Genomic DNA, 17,106 nt, shown 5'->3' with positions numbered 1-17,106 from the left:
AGTGGCTTCTGAGGGCATCCACTGGGCCAGTTACATTCCAGGAGATCAACTCAGAGGCTTATGGCAACTGGGGAACCCCCGAGGGGTCATCTTGAGATATTTTCTCAAAAGACACTGGATTATCACAGAGGATTACTACGAAGAAGTTCCAAGAAAATTGAAAAGTGCGTTGGTGAGAAAGGCCAGGACAACATGAGAAGGATCTGAGTGGGCAAACCCACTACATGAACGGGAGTTTACCTTAAACACACCTGTTGCAGAAGAACGGAACTGGCATGCCCCCTTTAGACTTAAAGCTGTAATGCCGTCGTCAGGGAAAAGGAGGAAGTCACTGGACTTAGGTTCAAACCTCTTGCTTTTGAGGTTGCCCAATATTTTGGACGTGTTGTCAGGAGAGCTCAGTCCCTGGAGAAGGACATTATGCTTGGTAAAGTAGAGAGGCCACCAAGAAAGAGGAAAGCCCTCAAGGAGATGGGCTGACACAGTAGCTGCAACCATGGGTACAGGTATAGGGACCACTGGGAGGATGGCCCGGGCCAGGCAGGCAGTGCTTCATTCTGTAGTGCACAGGTCGGGGTGGGTTGGGACCAACTTGAGGGCACCCAACAACAACAACAACAACAACATGCAACTTAGGAGTATCATATATTTGCCACTATATATATATTAGCTTTTAAAGACATATCTTAGTGCTATAGATATAGTTCTGCTGTCGAGAATGAGTGTAATTGAACTTTGTGCCTTGTGTCGAATCCTCATTGTTTTCAAAGACAGGATTCAGCTATTTAAGTGTTTTAATATGTGTAAGTGGATATACCATGTATTTAGCCTAAAAAGCTTTCCCATATATGAATACCCCTCTTATCCCAATAGTATTTTAGAGCCGATATGATCTGGCTTGCTTAACGATACCACTATTAGAATTATCAAAGTCCCCATGGAGCTTACTTATAGTATCTATACAGATAATAACTACATTAATATTACCTTAGGGGAGGTTGGGGAGAGATGGGGAGCTAATAATGAGTACAAAAATGAAGAAATCATCTAAAATTGATTGTGGTGATGATTGCACACTCATTTTAAAACATATTCAAACCATTGACTTGTATGGTACATGAATTGTATGCTAATAAAATGTTTTTTTTTAAGCCATGGCAGAGAACATGGAGTCAATACACTGCAGGAATACTTCGGCGATAGTGCAGGTTCAGTTTCATACCACTGCAATAAAGAAAGTATTGCAATAAAGTGGGAGGGGAAATTACTGGGACATTTGTATGAAGGAATTTCTTCCTCTCACAACAACGCACCTGCTCCCTCTTTGAGGGCGCAAAGGCTGTTCTGCCAGAGTCTGGTTGGGAAGCCTCACCCCATACCTCTGACAGTCCATATCTGGCCCTGTCAGCCCTGTTTTTGTTCCCCAAACTCAAGGTACTTTATGTGAGTCCCTCTGCCATTTTGACATGATGTACAGTTTTAGGAATGTGCAGAATCGGTAAGGGAGGGTTAGAGAGAGAAACATGGCCATCACAGCATATAGACCTAGGTAGAGGACATGTCAAGAAACAATAGCTTCACGTTTTAATAATTTTTGGTTGAATGAAGGCTTCTAAGATTATTGTAGCAGTACTTTTGGACTTACCTTTACCGTTTTTATTTTTTCAAAGATTTTCTAATACTATGCTTAGACGAAAGCTGACCTGAATTACCTGGTCTATTGTTGCTCCAAGTGCAAGTTGGAGAGTGGCCTCTCTAGAGGCTGATTCCGTCACGGTTTGCTTGGCCCTGCATTGGACCTATATTTCATAGAGGGCTAGCAAAGTTGTCTTTCACAAACCAGGAGAATGTCGAGAGAAAAGTTGAGGCTCAGCATAAGCTTATCAAATCTTTTGTAAAGAAAGATCATTGAAACAATCTTTTGTTTCATTTATTGTCATTAAATAATTTAATAAGTTGTTAAATAAAACATTAAAAAGGGATATAAAATAAGGGCCACACTTTCAAAAATTGGATCAATTAAGCTCTTTGAAAAATCTATGGCATTGCTCTGGGGTTTCCCATTCCTTTGGGATCCAATGACATTTTTCTTTTCCTTAGTAATCTATGGTCTGGCATTTAGAAGTTCTTGATGAAGGTCCGACTCCTTGATATGGAACAGAAGACGTTTCAGAGGTGTGTCTCTGTCTACTTCTCCAGCCTCCTGGTTTGACAGTCCCCCTGACAACTTATACTTCAGCTACATGAAACCGCTTAGATTTCTCTAAATGCTGTTCCCTTTTGCCTTTGGGGCTCTATACATGCAACTCCCTGTACTTGCAGGCTCCTGCCCTCGCCTGTTGCCCGACCCCTTTCATGTCGTTCTTGTGTCACTGATAAACTGACAAATCCAGTGGGCCTCCCTGCTAGCTCGCTCCTTGTTTACTGCACTCGACACTCTGGATATACTTTTATTTTTACGCTGTGCCTTACTCATCTCTAAGTTCCCGGCATGTAGCAAGGGGTAGGACCGGGTGTTTAGTCAGTATTGCTGAGAGAGCCTCAGGGTAAAGAGACTGGAATGAGAGGCCCTCAAGGATTATGAATATGAGGGAGTGTCAAATATTTATGGAAAGCAAGATATGACAAAATAACAATTTATAAACTATCAAGGGCTCATGAGGGAGGGGGGAGCGGGGAGGGAGGGGAAAAATGAGGACCTAATGCCGGGGGTTTAAGTGGAGAGATAATGTTTTGAGAATGATGTACAAATGCGCTTTACACAATTGATGTGTGTATGGATTGCGATAACAGTTGTATGAGCCCCTAATAAAATGTTCTAAAAAAATTTATGGAAAAATGAAGGATAATGAAAGATTTCCATAAACATTTGGAAGCCCACTTAGATGTGATGCAGGTGAGTCCTGCTCCCTCCTGCACTCACTCAGATGTGCAGAATTGTTTCCTGTGCGTTAGCTTCCGCACACATGGATTGACATTCTAATCTGAAGACCATGGCCCAGGAAAGACCCCAAGTCGTCAAAGCCCACCATTCCCATGCCCTGGCACTTTCTACCAACTGAATTGTAAGCCAGGGTTCACCCTTCTTCTTTTTTAAAAAAAAATCATTTATTAGGGCTCATACAACACTTTCCGCAATCCATACATACATCAATTGTGTCAAGCACATTTGTACATTACTTGCCCTCATCATTCTCAAAACATTTGCTCTCCACTTAAGCCCTTGGCATCAGCTCCTCATTTTTCCCCCTCCCTCCCCACTACCCCCTCCCTCTCGCTCTTCTTTTATAGTTTCCACTACACTTAACTTGTTCCCTCCTTCTCCTTCTGAGTCTCCCCTTCCGGAAGTTCCCCCCTACCTCTGGGTGTAAGTGAATGACAGAGATGGAAAGCCAGACCCACCAAGAGACCCTGCTTGTGAGACCCAAACCGGCTGTCATCATATAAATTCCAGGTCATTGTGACCCACTTATTTATCTCAGAGTAGAATTGTACTCCATAGGGTTTTAAGAGGCTGACTCTTGGGAAGTAGACCACTAGATTTTTCTTCCGAGGCTCCTCTGAGTGGACTCAAATCTCCAACTTTTTCATCAGCTGAGCACATCAGCTGCACCATCTCACAGTTACTCAGGCTGGGGACACAGGCTCTAAACCAGCGGTTCTCAACCTTTGGGTCAAGATTCCTTTGGGGGTCAAATGACCCTTTCCCAGGGTCGCCCAATTCATAACAGTAGCAAAATTACAGTGATGAAGTAGCAATGAAAATAATTTTATGATTGGGGGTTCACTACAACCTGAGGAAGTGTATTAAAGGGTCGAGGCATTAGGAAGATTGAGAACCACTGCTCTAAACCATTCATTGGCTCTTTGTCTCCTGGGCAAGCCACCCCCACTCATCCTGGGCCTCGGTTTCTTCATCTGCCCAAGGGCAGGCTGGATTAATGAACTTCTGCAGGCATTCCCGTGTGAATACCCAGAGACCTTCTCCTCCCACTCTCCCTTCTCCCAAGTTAGGTCTGAGTGGAAGCAACGTTACCCATAAACCCCACATTTCCCAAGTGGAGAATGGCTGCCAGCAGCTTGCTTAGGTCCCAGTTCTCGGAGTCGGAAAACATGAGGATCTTCATGGCCGAGCGGATGTGGGCGTAGTTCTTGGCATCACTGAGACCCTCACAGGAGCTGCAGTTCCCCTACAGGACAGGGCACACACATAGTTGACACAAGGCTTCATGGGGCAGGTGCCAATGCCCCACCCCAAGCCAGCAATCCCCTTCACCTGCTGTCTTATACTCGTCTTAGCTCTTGTGCCAAGAATGAAGAAAGTGTCACTGTAGACCTTCCTTGCCCCCACCCCCCTCCTTCTGTTAATAAGACAGAGCTGTCTCTGGGACTCTGGCATTTTGCTTTTCTGAACCCCAGCCTCCCCTTATAAAACAGCTGAGAGCTTCATACCTATTGTACACAGAGGCTATGAAGATTAAAGATAGGTTTGGTAAAAAAACCCACTGAGCAAATCACAAAGCAGGGATGGATAGGTATCCACTTACATCATACACCTTGGACTAAACCCATGAAATAGAGACCCCTGTGGGCCCATGAGGGGAGATTAACCAGAAGGACTGGCCCAGAACTTAGTACTCAAATCCACTCTAAGGCCTTGGTCCTAGGACTTTGAATGGGGCTCAGGCTAGAATCTGAATGTAACCCCCAACTCAAAGATGACCAGAGTTGTGCCAGGGAGCTAGAGAGGGCTGCAGAAAAGGAAGGTCTGAGAGTGCCCTCTTTCAGGATGAAGAACCTGCATGATCTTGGTGTCCCCCACTTCATCCCACCTTGCCTAACCCCATGCCCAAAAGCTGAACAAAGAGAAGGAAAAGCAAAGCCCGGCTCAGGCCTGGAAGCACCAAGTGTGAAGCCATGAGGGCTGAAGGGCTTTTTCAGCTTTGTCGCAGTATGTTGTGTGGTCCTGGATCCAACCTTTCACTTCCCTGAGCCTCCATTAGTCACCCCCCCTCACAGGATCAGTGAGACCTCCTGTACCTGGATCTTGAGACTGAATGCAGCAATTTCAGCCATTAACAAGTCATTCCCAAGGCTCCTTGTGTGCCATGCCCTGTACTACTTGCTAGAAAGTTTGAAGTAGAAGTTCCCAAGTGTGTGCACTCAGTGGGGCAGGCAGTGAACACTTCATCACATCCATCTGAGCTATGTGTATTGCAACAACAGAAGACCAGCTCACTGAGAAGTAGGAAAACATCTTGGAGAAAAGGACTGATGGTGGGGATAGGGCCTTCTAGGCTGGGGACGGTGTGAGCAAAGGCACTGGGGAAGAGGCCCTGGGGAGCTATTGTATGGGAGCTGTGATCCCAGGTGTGACAAGAGAAATCAGTGGGTTAGACCATGGAGAGGCTTAGAAACCAGGTATCCACCACACAGTGAGATCACCGAAGAATTTTAACCAGAGACAAGATAGTCAGACTGGCATTTTAGGAAGACTACTTTTGGACCTAGTGGTTCTAATGCCTAAAGGAAAGGGAGATTAGAAGGTGAGGAAACTACTGAAATGCCCCAGGCAAGAGATGATGAAGACCTTTAAGGCGGGCAGGGATTGTATACACACTCAAGAGGCAGAATTCATTCATTCAATCATTCATCAATAAGCATGAACTGGCGGGCTATTTGTGCGGCATTATCCTGGGGCAATGGGGGACCATTAAAAACAAGGCCCTTACTTTCAAAGGCAGCTGCTTAAGGGGCACCTAGGGGGATAGGCAATTGGATGTGAAACTAAGGAGGTGAGTGTAGGTGACTTCTTGATGACTCACAGGGGTGATGACTTCTTTGGCCCTGGGTGACCAAAAGATGAGAGGGATTGTGGGGGAAGAACAGGGGTTCAGTTTGGAGCATGGAGGTACAATTCCATAGCAGAAAATGAGGAGCACATTTAGGAGTATACATTTCTGTAATTTGATGCCAGAAACAGAGGGATTGAGTGGGAATTTAGGGGTCAAGATGGAATTTGAGCTCTTCTGCCACAGTAAGCCCAGATTTTAATATACCCTGGCCTTTCTTCCTCACCTGCTCCGCTTTCTGCATTTTCTATAGAGAAGAGAGGCAAGCGGGGTAGAGGAAGGGCAAGCCTTACCATGGTCAGATAGTGGTATTCGGAGGGCATCCCCAGTGATAGCAGTTTCTTCTCCTCAACATTCATCCCCATGAGCATGCAGTAGAAGATGTGGAAGTTGCGTTCTTCCTGGGCCTAGAAGAAGGCAGTTAAGAGAAATGACTGTAAGCCGTTCCCTTTGGCTGTGGAGATTTAGCACCGTTTTCAACCCCTGGCCTCAGGACAAGATCTTCCCAGGAGTGTCCTGGCTCTAGTACTGACCCAGGGAGAGGGTGGCTGCTGTCCTCATCCTGGAACTCAAAGACTGGCTCAGCCTGACAGTTCAGGGCCAAAGACTACCTCCCCCTGCCATGTATCCATTTGCATCTTACCTGCTCCTGGAAGCCTGGAAAGTCCTGCAACCTAGCTCATACACACCAGAGTGAGTGATGGTAGTCTTCAAATGTGTGTGTGTGTGTGTGTGTGTGTGTGTATAAGGGATCACCCTGAACACATTGTTCCGCAATCCCCCTTTTTTCTAAATACGTGTGTGGGCAACTCTCCACATTAGCGCATAGAGACCTCCTTATCCTTTGTAGCTTTGCCCAGAATTCCGTACGTAGTATGCTGCCATTGGCTTTAGCTGCCATGGCGTCAGGCCCTAAGTCATGACAATCCCATGTTCAATGGGATCAGACCTTTATGGTCTATAGGATTTTCATTGACGTATTTTGGGGAAGTAGACTAACAGGTCTTTCTTCCTAGATTGTATTAGTCTGGAGGCCCCAGTGAGACCAGTTCACCAGCAGAGGGCCACACAAAAAGCTCCACTGACAAATGGACGCATTGGCTGGCAAGACTTCTACCACTGAACACCAATGTCCCTCCTATAGTATATGTGTCATAATGGTTTTTTGCCTCCCTTTTATCAAGGATGGGATTTGTTTCTAACCTGTTTGTAAATTTCCTATCCATTTAGGGGATTCCTGGGTGGCACAAATCATTTGTGATTGGCTGCTGAGGTAGTTAAAGTTTATTGTGCCAACCTGGCCGATAAACGCATGTGGGGTTAATTGCAGGGTGGAGAGATAAATGGCTCAGTGAGCCTCGCCTTTCTAGTTCTCGGGTCTCTTGCTTTGCCTTAGCCAGTCCCCTGCTTCAGGTGGCAAGGCTCACTTCCTGTAAGACATCCCTGAGGAGAAGCCTCATGGACCTACCCCGATGCAGCCCTGAGTGCTGGAGCACCCATGTTGAGACCCCTGCCAGCGCTGAGATGCTTACACGTTCACTGATTCAGCTTTCCTCCTGCAGTCAGCATCATAATGTGTGTTTTGTGAGATGGAGGAAGATTTTATGGATTGGTGTTGGACATATGGGCTAATGTTGGACTTGTGGGCTTGGGCAGCACTGGGTTGGGATGTTTTCTTGATGTGCACTTAACCTTTATATAAAACTCTCTCTTACACATATGAGTTTCTGTGGATTTGTTTCTCTAAAGTACCCAGACTAACACAGCTGCTGACACAGTTAAGGGTTCAAATCCACCCAGCAGTGATGTAGAAGAAAGGTTTAGTGATCTGCTTCCATAGAAATCACAACCAAGAAATCTCATGAGAGCTCCGTTCTGCTCTAACACATGGGTTATCATAAGACACAGTTGACCCCAAAGGCAATGGGTTTTTTGGTTTGGTTTGTTCTCTCTTTCCATCACCAACTATTGAGTGAGGAAGTACAAGCTTCTGGAAAAGGCAGACTTCAGAGTCAGAGGGACTTTACTTGCCACTCTCTCTGTGACCCCAGTTACGTGATGTATCTGGACACATTTATTTACCTATAAGATGAGGGTAATGTCTCCCTCTCCTGGTGATGGAGCCTGCAGCAGCAGTGAATTATGTGGCTCTTCTAACCAAAGTCTCTAACTCCCACCACAGGACCATTTCCTCCATGAGTGTGGTAAGAAGGAGGGAGGCAAATACTGATAGCATTTGCCTATGAGTAATTGTGAACACAATTCCCTGCAGTGCCATCCTGCTGCATATAAAAGGAGCCTTCTGAGAAGCAGGGGGAGGGATCTCAATATCAGCAAGAGCTAAGTGTGGAGTACGTCCTCTGGACCATTTCAACCCTATATAACAGTATTTCCCAAAGTGGACAATGCCGCCCCTGGAGAACATTGGAATGATCCAGGGCGCTGCAAAAACAGACACATTTTATCCTGGATTATGGGTTGTAGTACAAACATTTTAAATTGCCACCATGGGGTGGGGACTGAGTAGTCTCTGAAAAGGATGTGGTTAGCCAAATACATTTGGGAACCTATGCAACATGGGGTCACTGTGAGTTGTAGCTGACTTGATGGCAGTGAATTTGGTTTGGGGTTCTCATGAAGTCAAATGAGATAATATAGGGAAAATGCATGACAACAGGCCAAGGTCACTAATAAGAGCATCCTTTTCCAGGTTTCCATCATGCCAACGTGTCTGTCCATCCCCACACAGTCTCAGCCCCTATTTGTTATCCCTTCCTCATTATGGACCTTCCTCGGTGTAGGATGTGCACATGAACATATGTGTACCTGTTAGAGGTGATGCCATCCTATTAGCGTACCCTCCCCTGACAAAGCTGTGTTCATTCTGATATTGTGGATGCCAGACTTGAGGTTCCCCGCCATTCTTGACTGGCTACATGATTTTGGAGGCAACTGTAAGTGGCGAAACAGGGAGGGTAGAGGGAGAGTGGGTAGGAAAGAGGGAACCAATTACAAGGAACTATATGTGACCTCCTCCCTGGGGGACGTACAACAGAAAGTGGGTGAAGGGAGACGTCGGACAGGGCAAGATATGACAAAATAACAATTTATAAACTATCAAGGGCTCATGAGGGAGGGGGGAGCGGGGAGGGAGGGGAAAAATGAGGACCTAATGCCGGGGGTTTAAGTGGAGAGGAAATGTTTTGAGAATGATGAGGGCAATGAATGTACAAATGCGCTTTACACAATTGATGTGTATATGGATTGTGATAGGAGTTGTATGAGCCCCTAATAAAATGATTTTAAAAAAATTACTGTCTGAGGAACTCAAAAAAAAATTCAAGTCCATTGTTCAAAATTATTAAAACTTTCAAGACAGCTACAGAAGAACATTAAACTAAGTGAGTATATACCCTGAATGATAGCACAGGGTTCATGCCCAGGAAGCCAGCCTTTGTACCCTGCACCTAAATTCTGGCCCCAGGGTGTTCTTAATAGTCATTCCGTTCCCGTTCCACAGAATGACTAAATCGCATTTATACCAGAAATGCATGGTTGCTCTAACATCTCAAAATCATAATACAATGAACTAAACCCACTACCATAAAGTCGACTGGGGCACACAGCAACTCTATAGGACAGAGTAGAACTGTTTCCTGGGGTTTCTGAGGCTGTACGTCTTTACAGGAGCAGAAAGCCTCATCTTTCTCCCAGGAAGTAGCTTGTGGGTTCAAACCACTGACCTTGTATTTAGCAGCCCAACATGAACCAATTATGTCACCAAGGTTCCTTCTATTAACATAATAAATCCCAAAACCAAACTCACTGCCATTGATTCTATGCTGGTTCATAGTGACCCTAGAACTGCCCCCTGTGATTTCTGGAGACTGTAACTCTTTATGGACTAGAAAGCCCCTCATTCTCAAGAGGAGCAGCTGGTAGTTTCAAACTGATGACCTTGTAGGTAGTAGCCCAACAAAATACCACCATGGCATCTTATTAACATGTTCTATTCACATAATAAACGTTTTCCTGCCATGGCCCAAGCATAACCCAGGACACACCCCTCCTAGGCCTGGGGATTGGTCTAACTTTAGATACAGTTTTAGTACAGATGAAGAATAGTAGGCATCAAAGAATGACAAAAACAACAAAAAATTGTATGAATAAAAACTTTAAAATGGAGAAAATTCTATTGTTTGTTTTCTTGGACTCCTGGGGAAAGATAATTGCTATCCAAATATGAGGTACTAACCTATATCAACGTAAGGCTGTAGGTCTTTGGGAACATAGTAGGTCCTGTGGGAGTTTGAGGAGGTCCCTGGGAAGGAGATATGGAGTGGGGAGAGGGATAGGAGGTACTTTCTCAATTCTGGTACAATAGTGATCTCCCTTGAGGCAGGCGGTTTCCCTGGACCGTGTAGCTGCAGCCCAGTGGCAGCAGCCTCACCTGCCGACAGACCCGGGACTTCTCCAGGAGAAACTGCTCGATCTGCGCACCCTCGATCACCCCACTTGAGTTGAAGTAGATGTCAATGTACTTCCCAAAGCGACTTGAGTTGTCATTTCGGACTGTCTTGGCATTTCCAAAGGCTGGGGGAACAGAAGGAGTGGTGATGCTCATGATGAGCCAAAAGGACAAAACGTGTTTTTAGTAGGGCCATGTGAAAGACTTCAACAAGAAGAGACAGCTGAGCACAGAACTTAAGTATGGGTAGGGTTTCAGCAGGCAGCTAAGGGCATGTGATGAGGAGGCAAAGTGTAGATAAATGTTTAGACGTGAGAAAACATGGGATACGCTTGCAGATGTAGAAATATAGCTGCAGCATAAGATACAGGAGGAAAACAACATAAAAATAATTTTACAGATTATTAACTGGAATTAATTTCAGAAATGCAAGGTTAGTTAATATCTGAAAGTTCGTTAATGTAGCATGTTATCAATAGACTAGAACCTAAAACCCACATAATCATTTCAACATACACAGAAAAAGCATTTAACAAAATCCAACATCATTTCATAATAAAAACACCTGACAAACTAGGAATAGACGGAAACTTCTTCAATCATAAATAGCCAAATTTATGAAAGCCCCCGAGCTAATATCAGACTTAACATGAAAGACTCGATACTTTCCCCCTAGAATCAGGTCCAGAACAAGGATGCTGTGTTAGGCAGGGTTGTCTAGAGAAACAAAATCAGGATACTTATGATTATAAATATATAAAAGGATAGGTTTATATTGCGAGAAGGAAGAGAGAGAGAGAGAGAGGAGAGAGGAACTCAGAGTTTCAGAAGCCTTGCTCAAATACTGAGTAAATGGCCTCAAAGCTTCTAGTTGTGCCATGAAAGAAAGCCAAATCTCATCTAGTACCAGAACTGATATTACTGAAAACCAAACCCAGAGTCTTATCATACAAGTAGCTTAATTATAATACCAGATTAATTCTCAACATAGAAAGGTGTCGCATCTTAAAAGTGAGAACATTGACTTTTTGCTTTCTTCTTGACGTCATCCCAGCATTCATCAAATATGTTTGAGATGTTCTCTAAATTCAGGTGGAATATACGGAGGATTTTATTTTGACTCTCGCGGACTTGTTTTACTTTTCTTCAATTTCAGCCTGAACTTACATATGAGCATCTGAGCTTCTTTTCCACAGCTCCTGACCTCCTGTTAGCTGCTAAACTCGAGCATCTCTGTTATCTCTTCCCAGAGATGTAGTCGATCTAATTCCTGTGTGTTCCATCTGGTGAGATCCATATGAGGTCACCCTTTGAGTTGTTAATCTGAGTTGCAAAAGGGATTTGCAATGAAGAAGTCGTTGTTCTTGCAAAATTCTGTCATGCAACCTCCAGCACTGCTTCTGTCATCAAGACCATACACTTTTCCAACTACCGAATCTAATCACCAGTAATTATCAATGCATCTTGATTGCATGCTTGAATATTTCAGACTGAAGAAGTTGGTAGAATTCTTCAATTTCTTCATCACTGACTTGAGTAGTTGGTATATAAATTTGAATAATAGTTGTATTAACTGATCTTTCTTGTAGGTGTACTGATATCTTATCACAAATAGCAATGTGCTTCAAGGTAGAGCTTTTTGATGATGAAGAAAATATCATTTCTCTTGAGCTTGTTATTCCTAGCATAGTAAACCACGATTGCCCAACTCAAAAGGACCAATACCAATCTGTTCCAGTTCACAGATGCTTAGGGTATTGATTTTTATGCACTCCATTGTCTTTTGATGACTCTCCATTTGATGAGATTTACATTGTATACATTCCACATTCTGATGATTAATGTATATTTGCAGCTATCCTTATTTTGAGTCATGCCACATCAGTAAATGAATATCTCAAAGCTTTGCTCAATCTGTCATTAGGTCCACCTGACTTTGAGGAGGGAGCTTTTCCCCCATTATATTTTGAGTGCTTCCAAACTGGGGGCCCATTTTCTATCACTGTATCAGACCATGTCCTGCTGCTATACAGAAGATTTTTAGAAGACTGCTTCTTCCTCCTTCTTCCTCTACTGTCTGGAAGTTCCAGTGAAACCTGTTCACCATGAGTGACCCTTCTGGAACTGGAAATACTGGTGGCAGAACTCCCAGCATCACAGCAACACACGAGCTACCACAGTGTGACAAACTGAGACAAGTGGGTACTGAAATATTACTGAGCCGCGAAAAGGAGTTAAACTACTGATACATGTCAAAGTATGGAGCAACCTTGAAAACGTTATGTTCAGCGAAAGAACCTAGTCATAAAAGACCATGTCGTATATGATTGCGTTCATATGAAATGTTCAGAATAGGGAAACCTAGAGAAACAGAAAGTAGATTAGTAGTTTCTGGGGACCCGTAGCGGCAATAACTAGCGGAATAGGTGGTGATTGTTGTCCTACTCTGTGAATATGCGCAAAACTATTTTATACTTTAAACCATGAATTGGGTGGCATGTGAATTCTATCTTAATAAAGTAGAAAATTAATGAAATGGATTTATAGGGCTGAACAAAGTTTGCCTTTTTTGTTTTGTTTTAAAGAAAAGAAACTGGAATGACGTGTTGGCATAATATTCTGGTCCCCCAGCTAATTCCTTGCGCATATGGGTGGGAGGTGGGGGTGGGCTTCCAATCTGGTTATCTTGGCCTAAGGCAGGAATCCTTGAATGGCTTCCAAAGGCTGGCCAAGATTGACTTTATCCCTTCAGCTGCCTTCCCTTTTTATCTCCTGCAGGAATTACCCCTCAATAAATCTCTTGTCATTATAACTCCATCACAGATCTGCCTTCTAATGACCACACTGACGCACCTTCCTTTTCCCAAATCCGTTTATCTTAGAGCCCCTTTTAAAAGGCATAGGTATTTCCCACTGGGAGAAATGCTCTGCAGGGAAGCTTACAACGCCACCAATCTTTCCTTCTGTGCTGTCTGGGAGCTCCCACAGGCACCTAGCCACCCCCTCCTCATCGTTTGGATCCTTGGAAATCCTGAGGATCATTGGAGGTTTCTGTTTGACCCAGGGCCACATCTCATCTTCCTCCACCTACACTTCCCAGGGGGAAAGTCCCAGTGCAGCCGTTTCCCGAAGGCACCTTACCTTCCAGGATGGGGTTGGCCTCAAGGACCTGTTGCTCAATCCAGGAATGCTGGCCACTGACAGTGGCCAGAAATTGCAGGACGAGCTTGGTGGTCTCTGTCTTCCCAGCCCCAGACTCACCGCTGCAAAGACGGAGGAGAGTCAATCGACAGTCTTTCTTCGGCACCAATCAGCCCCATCCCACAGACCCCCTCTGACCAGTTGAAGCCCTCTCCGTGTGTGGAAATCCTCTGCATGCTCCCCAAAGGTGCCCAGGGGCTCCAGTTGTGTACTCCGATTTAGGCATTGATTAGTTGGTTTGGTTATTGATTCATGTTTCCTCTTTTCCTGCCAAGCGCTAGCTCCTCAAGGTCTTATCCTGCCATGGCTGTCCGTGTAGGACCAACACAGAGTGCAGCGAGCACAGATTGAACCGAGAGGGCCACATAAACACTGTGCCTCTTCTATACCAGTAACTGTTGTCTACATGAGTCAAGGGAAATGACAACAGTCCTCTCGGGACCAATTTGACATAAGTGTGACACCTTACAAATTATTCCTGACTTTTAACCTAAGGAAATAATCCTAAATTTAGAAAAATCTTTCTTAGCAAGCTTTTTGCTCCTTAAAGCATTATTTATCATTATAATTACGGAAAGCTGGAAGCAACTTTAATAAGAGAAACAAATTACAGTACATACAGTCAGGAAGACTCATGAAGCCAGTATAGGAAGTCACCAAGAAGATGGAGAGAAGTCTTTTCTTAGAAACAGATTCAGCATTTTTTCCTGAAAATCTCTAAAATTCATATTTATAGTGATTATGTATTAACTCCAAAATGGTGAGAAATGAAAACAAGGCTTTTAAAAATGAATTATGGAGTTTAAGTTTTAAAAAAAATCACTGTTGGCACTGTTGGCACATAACATACTGTCAGGTTAGCCATTATTACTATTATTATTAAGCCTTAAAACAATACCTGTTAATACATTCTTTATGGAAAACTTCATCATTACAAGGTAGACCCTAAAATGTGGCCTACAGCTTAGTAGCACTTCCAGATTGGAAACAGAACTGCTGGGTCAGAATCTGTACTTTGACAAGGTCTCTAAGGATTCCTGTTCATGCTAACATGTGCATCACGAATGCCTACATTCCAATAGCCTAGCTCTAAGTCCTGGCCAGGTGAGGGAGCAGGCAGATACCGGCCCCAGGAACAGTCTAAGGAGAACAGTCATGAATTGGACAGGAGAGGATGCATCCCTGCCAGTCCCAGTCATCCAGAGCTGCCACTACCCCTATCCTTGCCTAGCCCCCTGGGACTTCAGTGTGTGTGGGGAGCAGGCCTCATCTGTTTTATTCCTGCACCCCTGAAAGGTATCATGGGCCTCAGTTCTAAAAAAGCTCCCTCGCCATCTCCATACCCTTCCTTTCTGGTCTCAGTAAATACTTGCTGAACACTGGGGAGTACAGGTCTTAGTAGTGCACAGGTGGGGAAAGAAGGAAGCCTAGTGGGGGGCAGGAAGGAGGTGGCCTTCTAGTAAGGAGGTCAACAGGACTCATCAAATATAAAAATCCAGACTCACTGCCATGGAGTTGATGCTGACTCATAGAGACTTTATAGGACATGGTAGAACTGTCCTGTGAGTGTCCGAGACTGTAACTCTTTACAGGAGGATAAAACCCAGTCTTTCTTCTAACAGGACCCATAGCCAAGGCCAGGTAGACTTGTGCACCGCTCCCAAGGGGGTTGTATTCCATAAAACCAGTTGCCAACTGATAAGCTCCAATCCAGGTAACCCTATGTGTGTCAGAGCAGAACTGAGTTCCACGGGGCCTTCAGTAGCTGAGTTTTCAGAAGGTCTCCCAGACTTTCTTCTGGGACTTGAACCTCTCACCTTTAGGTTAGCAGTTGCACCATGCGGGGACTCTAAGTCCTAAATCACACTGCTGTTGCACACATGCTGGGAGTAAAAAGATTAGGGAAAGGGGGTATTTTATGAGCCTTTACAGGACATATAGAGGTGATATCTGTGGACATCTGACTTCCCTCCCACTACCACCACACACACACACACACACACACACACACACACACACACACACACACACCTGATAATGCAGCACTGGTCCCTCTTGTTCCTCTTCATGTTGAAGTAGCAGCTGTTGGCGATGGCAAACACGTGGGGTGGCAGCTCGCCTACGTGATGGTTGTAATACAGCTGGACCTGCTCCCTGGTGTAGAGGGGCAAGTCCTGGAATGGGTTCACGGCCACCAGGATGGAGCCTGTGTATGTCTGCAGAGGGAACAATTGTCAGTACCCGCCCTGGGCACACGCTTTTACACGATCTACTCGCTTGGGCTGTGGACTCTGGCAGGGAAGTGGCGTCTGATTCTGGGCAGGATAGCACCCTGTGTACTCTGGAATCTAAGAGAAGTCGCTCAGAGGGGCTGAGGGTACCCCCTGGAAGAGGAGTCCCAGCGAGCACGTTCATAAGAGGGTTGGCTGAGACCATCCTTGTCCAATATTCAGCACAGCTCCTGGTACTTAGACATTCACATGGTTCCATGAAGGTTGCTTGGTTGAAATCAGTCCCGCGAGAGCCCCAGTACTATTTCTGCCTACTTCTCTACAATCCATTGGGCCCTCTCCCCTTCTAGGGGTGGGTAGGGACAGCCATCTCAGTAAATCACATGAGTTCCCATGCCTTGTGTTTTCATTTCAGATGGAGAAGATAATCCCCCTGGTTTCAAGAGGACCAGATGAAAGAATATATGACACGCACTTGGGAAAATCTAAAAAGTCCCATAATCCATTCATCTTCCTGCCGTCCCAGGAACTCCAGCCACATCCAATCAGAGCAAATCTATTGTTTAGGGCCCTATTGCTCCTACAGGCTGCTCCCTTCTCCCCACCCATATTCTCCTCTATCCAGTGGCCCCCCAAAGGATGGGCAGCCCAGAACAGCCAGGCAGAGCCAGAGAAGCTCTGGGGATTCCCAGGCTACCTCTCTTTCACACAGGCCCCTACAGCACCCACATTCAGCGCTGAGCACTGGAGTGGCCAGGAGCCAGAGCCCTGGGGAAGCCTGGGGCTGTACTTCCGCAAGTACCTCAACACACTGAGGGTGGGCTGGTTCCCGGGGAAATCTGCACTGAACAGGGCTGAGGAACTCAGGGTGGGGAAACCACCCATCTATATCTGGGCTTTGGGAGAGAGACCCCAGTCCATCCAGTTACCCTCCTCATTGGAGAGGTGTGCCTGGTTGACCATGCCACTAGTAAGGTTCTGGTCTCTCAGAACTTATTTCACAGGAAGGCAGGGGTCTTCTGACCTTGTCTCTGCCAAGGGGAAGGCAGAAGATTATACTCCCCCTTCTGGCCTCTGGGTCTGTGCTGAGGCCAGAAGGGGGTGGGATTATCACTAAGTGAGCATCTATTGCACTCAGGCATTGTGCTCGGCCCTGCATACCAGCTTTCTCCATCCTCCCAGAAGGGTAGATAATCCTTTTTATACTCAGATGGAAGCAGAGATAAGCAGTGAGGGATGGAGAGCATGACTGAACCATGCTTTTCCAACCAGGATATCAGCATGTGTGGACCCAGCCCCCTTCAGGTGGGGCTCCTGTGGCCACAGGAAGGCAGAGGGCAGGGGCTGGACCTCC

At 45.3% G+C, this 17,106-nt stretch overlaps 1 protein-coding gene across 1 annotated transcript in view; it reads right to left on the bottom strand.

Moving 5' to 3' along the window:
- MYO7B (myosin VIIB) overlaps positions 1-17,106 on the bottom strand; it is a 135,426-nt gene that overhangs the window by 69,566 nt on the left and 48,754 nt on the right. The window contains exons 4-8 of the mRNA XM_045298324.1: positions 15,553-15,737; positions 13,462-13,583; positions 10,303-10,445; positions 6,146-6,259; positions 4,037-4,190 (exon numbers count right to left, since the gene is read on the bottom strand). Of these exons, the coding sequence (XP_045154259.1) occupies positions 4,037-4,190; positions 6,146-6,259; positions 10,303-10,445; positions 13,462-13,583; positions 15,553-15,737 (718 nt within the window). The remainder of the gene's footprint in view (positions 1-4,036; positions 4,191-6,145; positions 6,260-10,302; positions 10,446-13,461; positions 13,584-15,552; positions 15,738-17,106) is intronic.

The sequence above is a fragment of the Echinops telfairi genome, unplaced genomic scaffold (genome assembly GCF_000313985.2).
Source record: "Echinops telfairi isolate 266 unplaced genomic scaffold, ASM31398v2 ScPeMD7_4;HRSCAF=17, whole genome shotgun sequence".
Classification (NCBI taxonomy): domain Eukaryota; kingdom Metazoa; phylum Chordata; class Mammalia; order Afrosoricida; family Tenrecidae; genus Echinops; species Echinops telfairi.
Note: the sequence above shows the minus strand (reverse complement) of the source record. Positions and strands in the feature narration are given on the sequence as shown.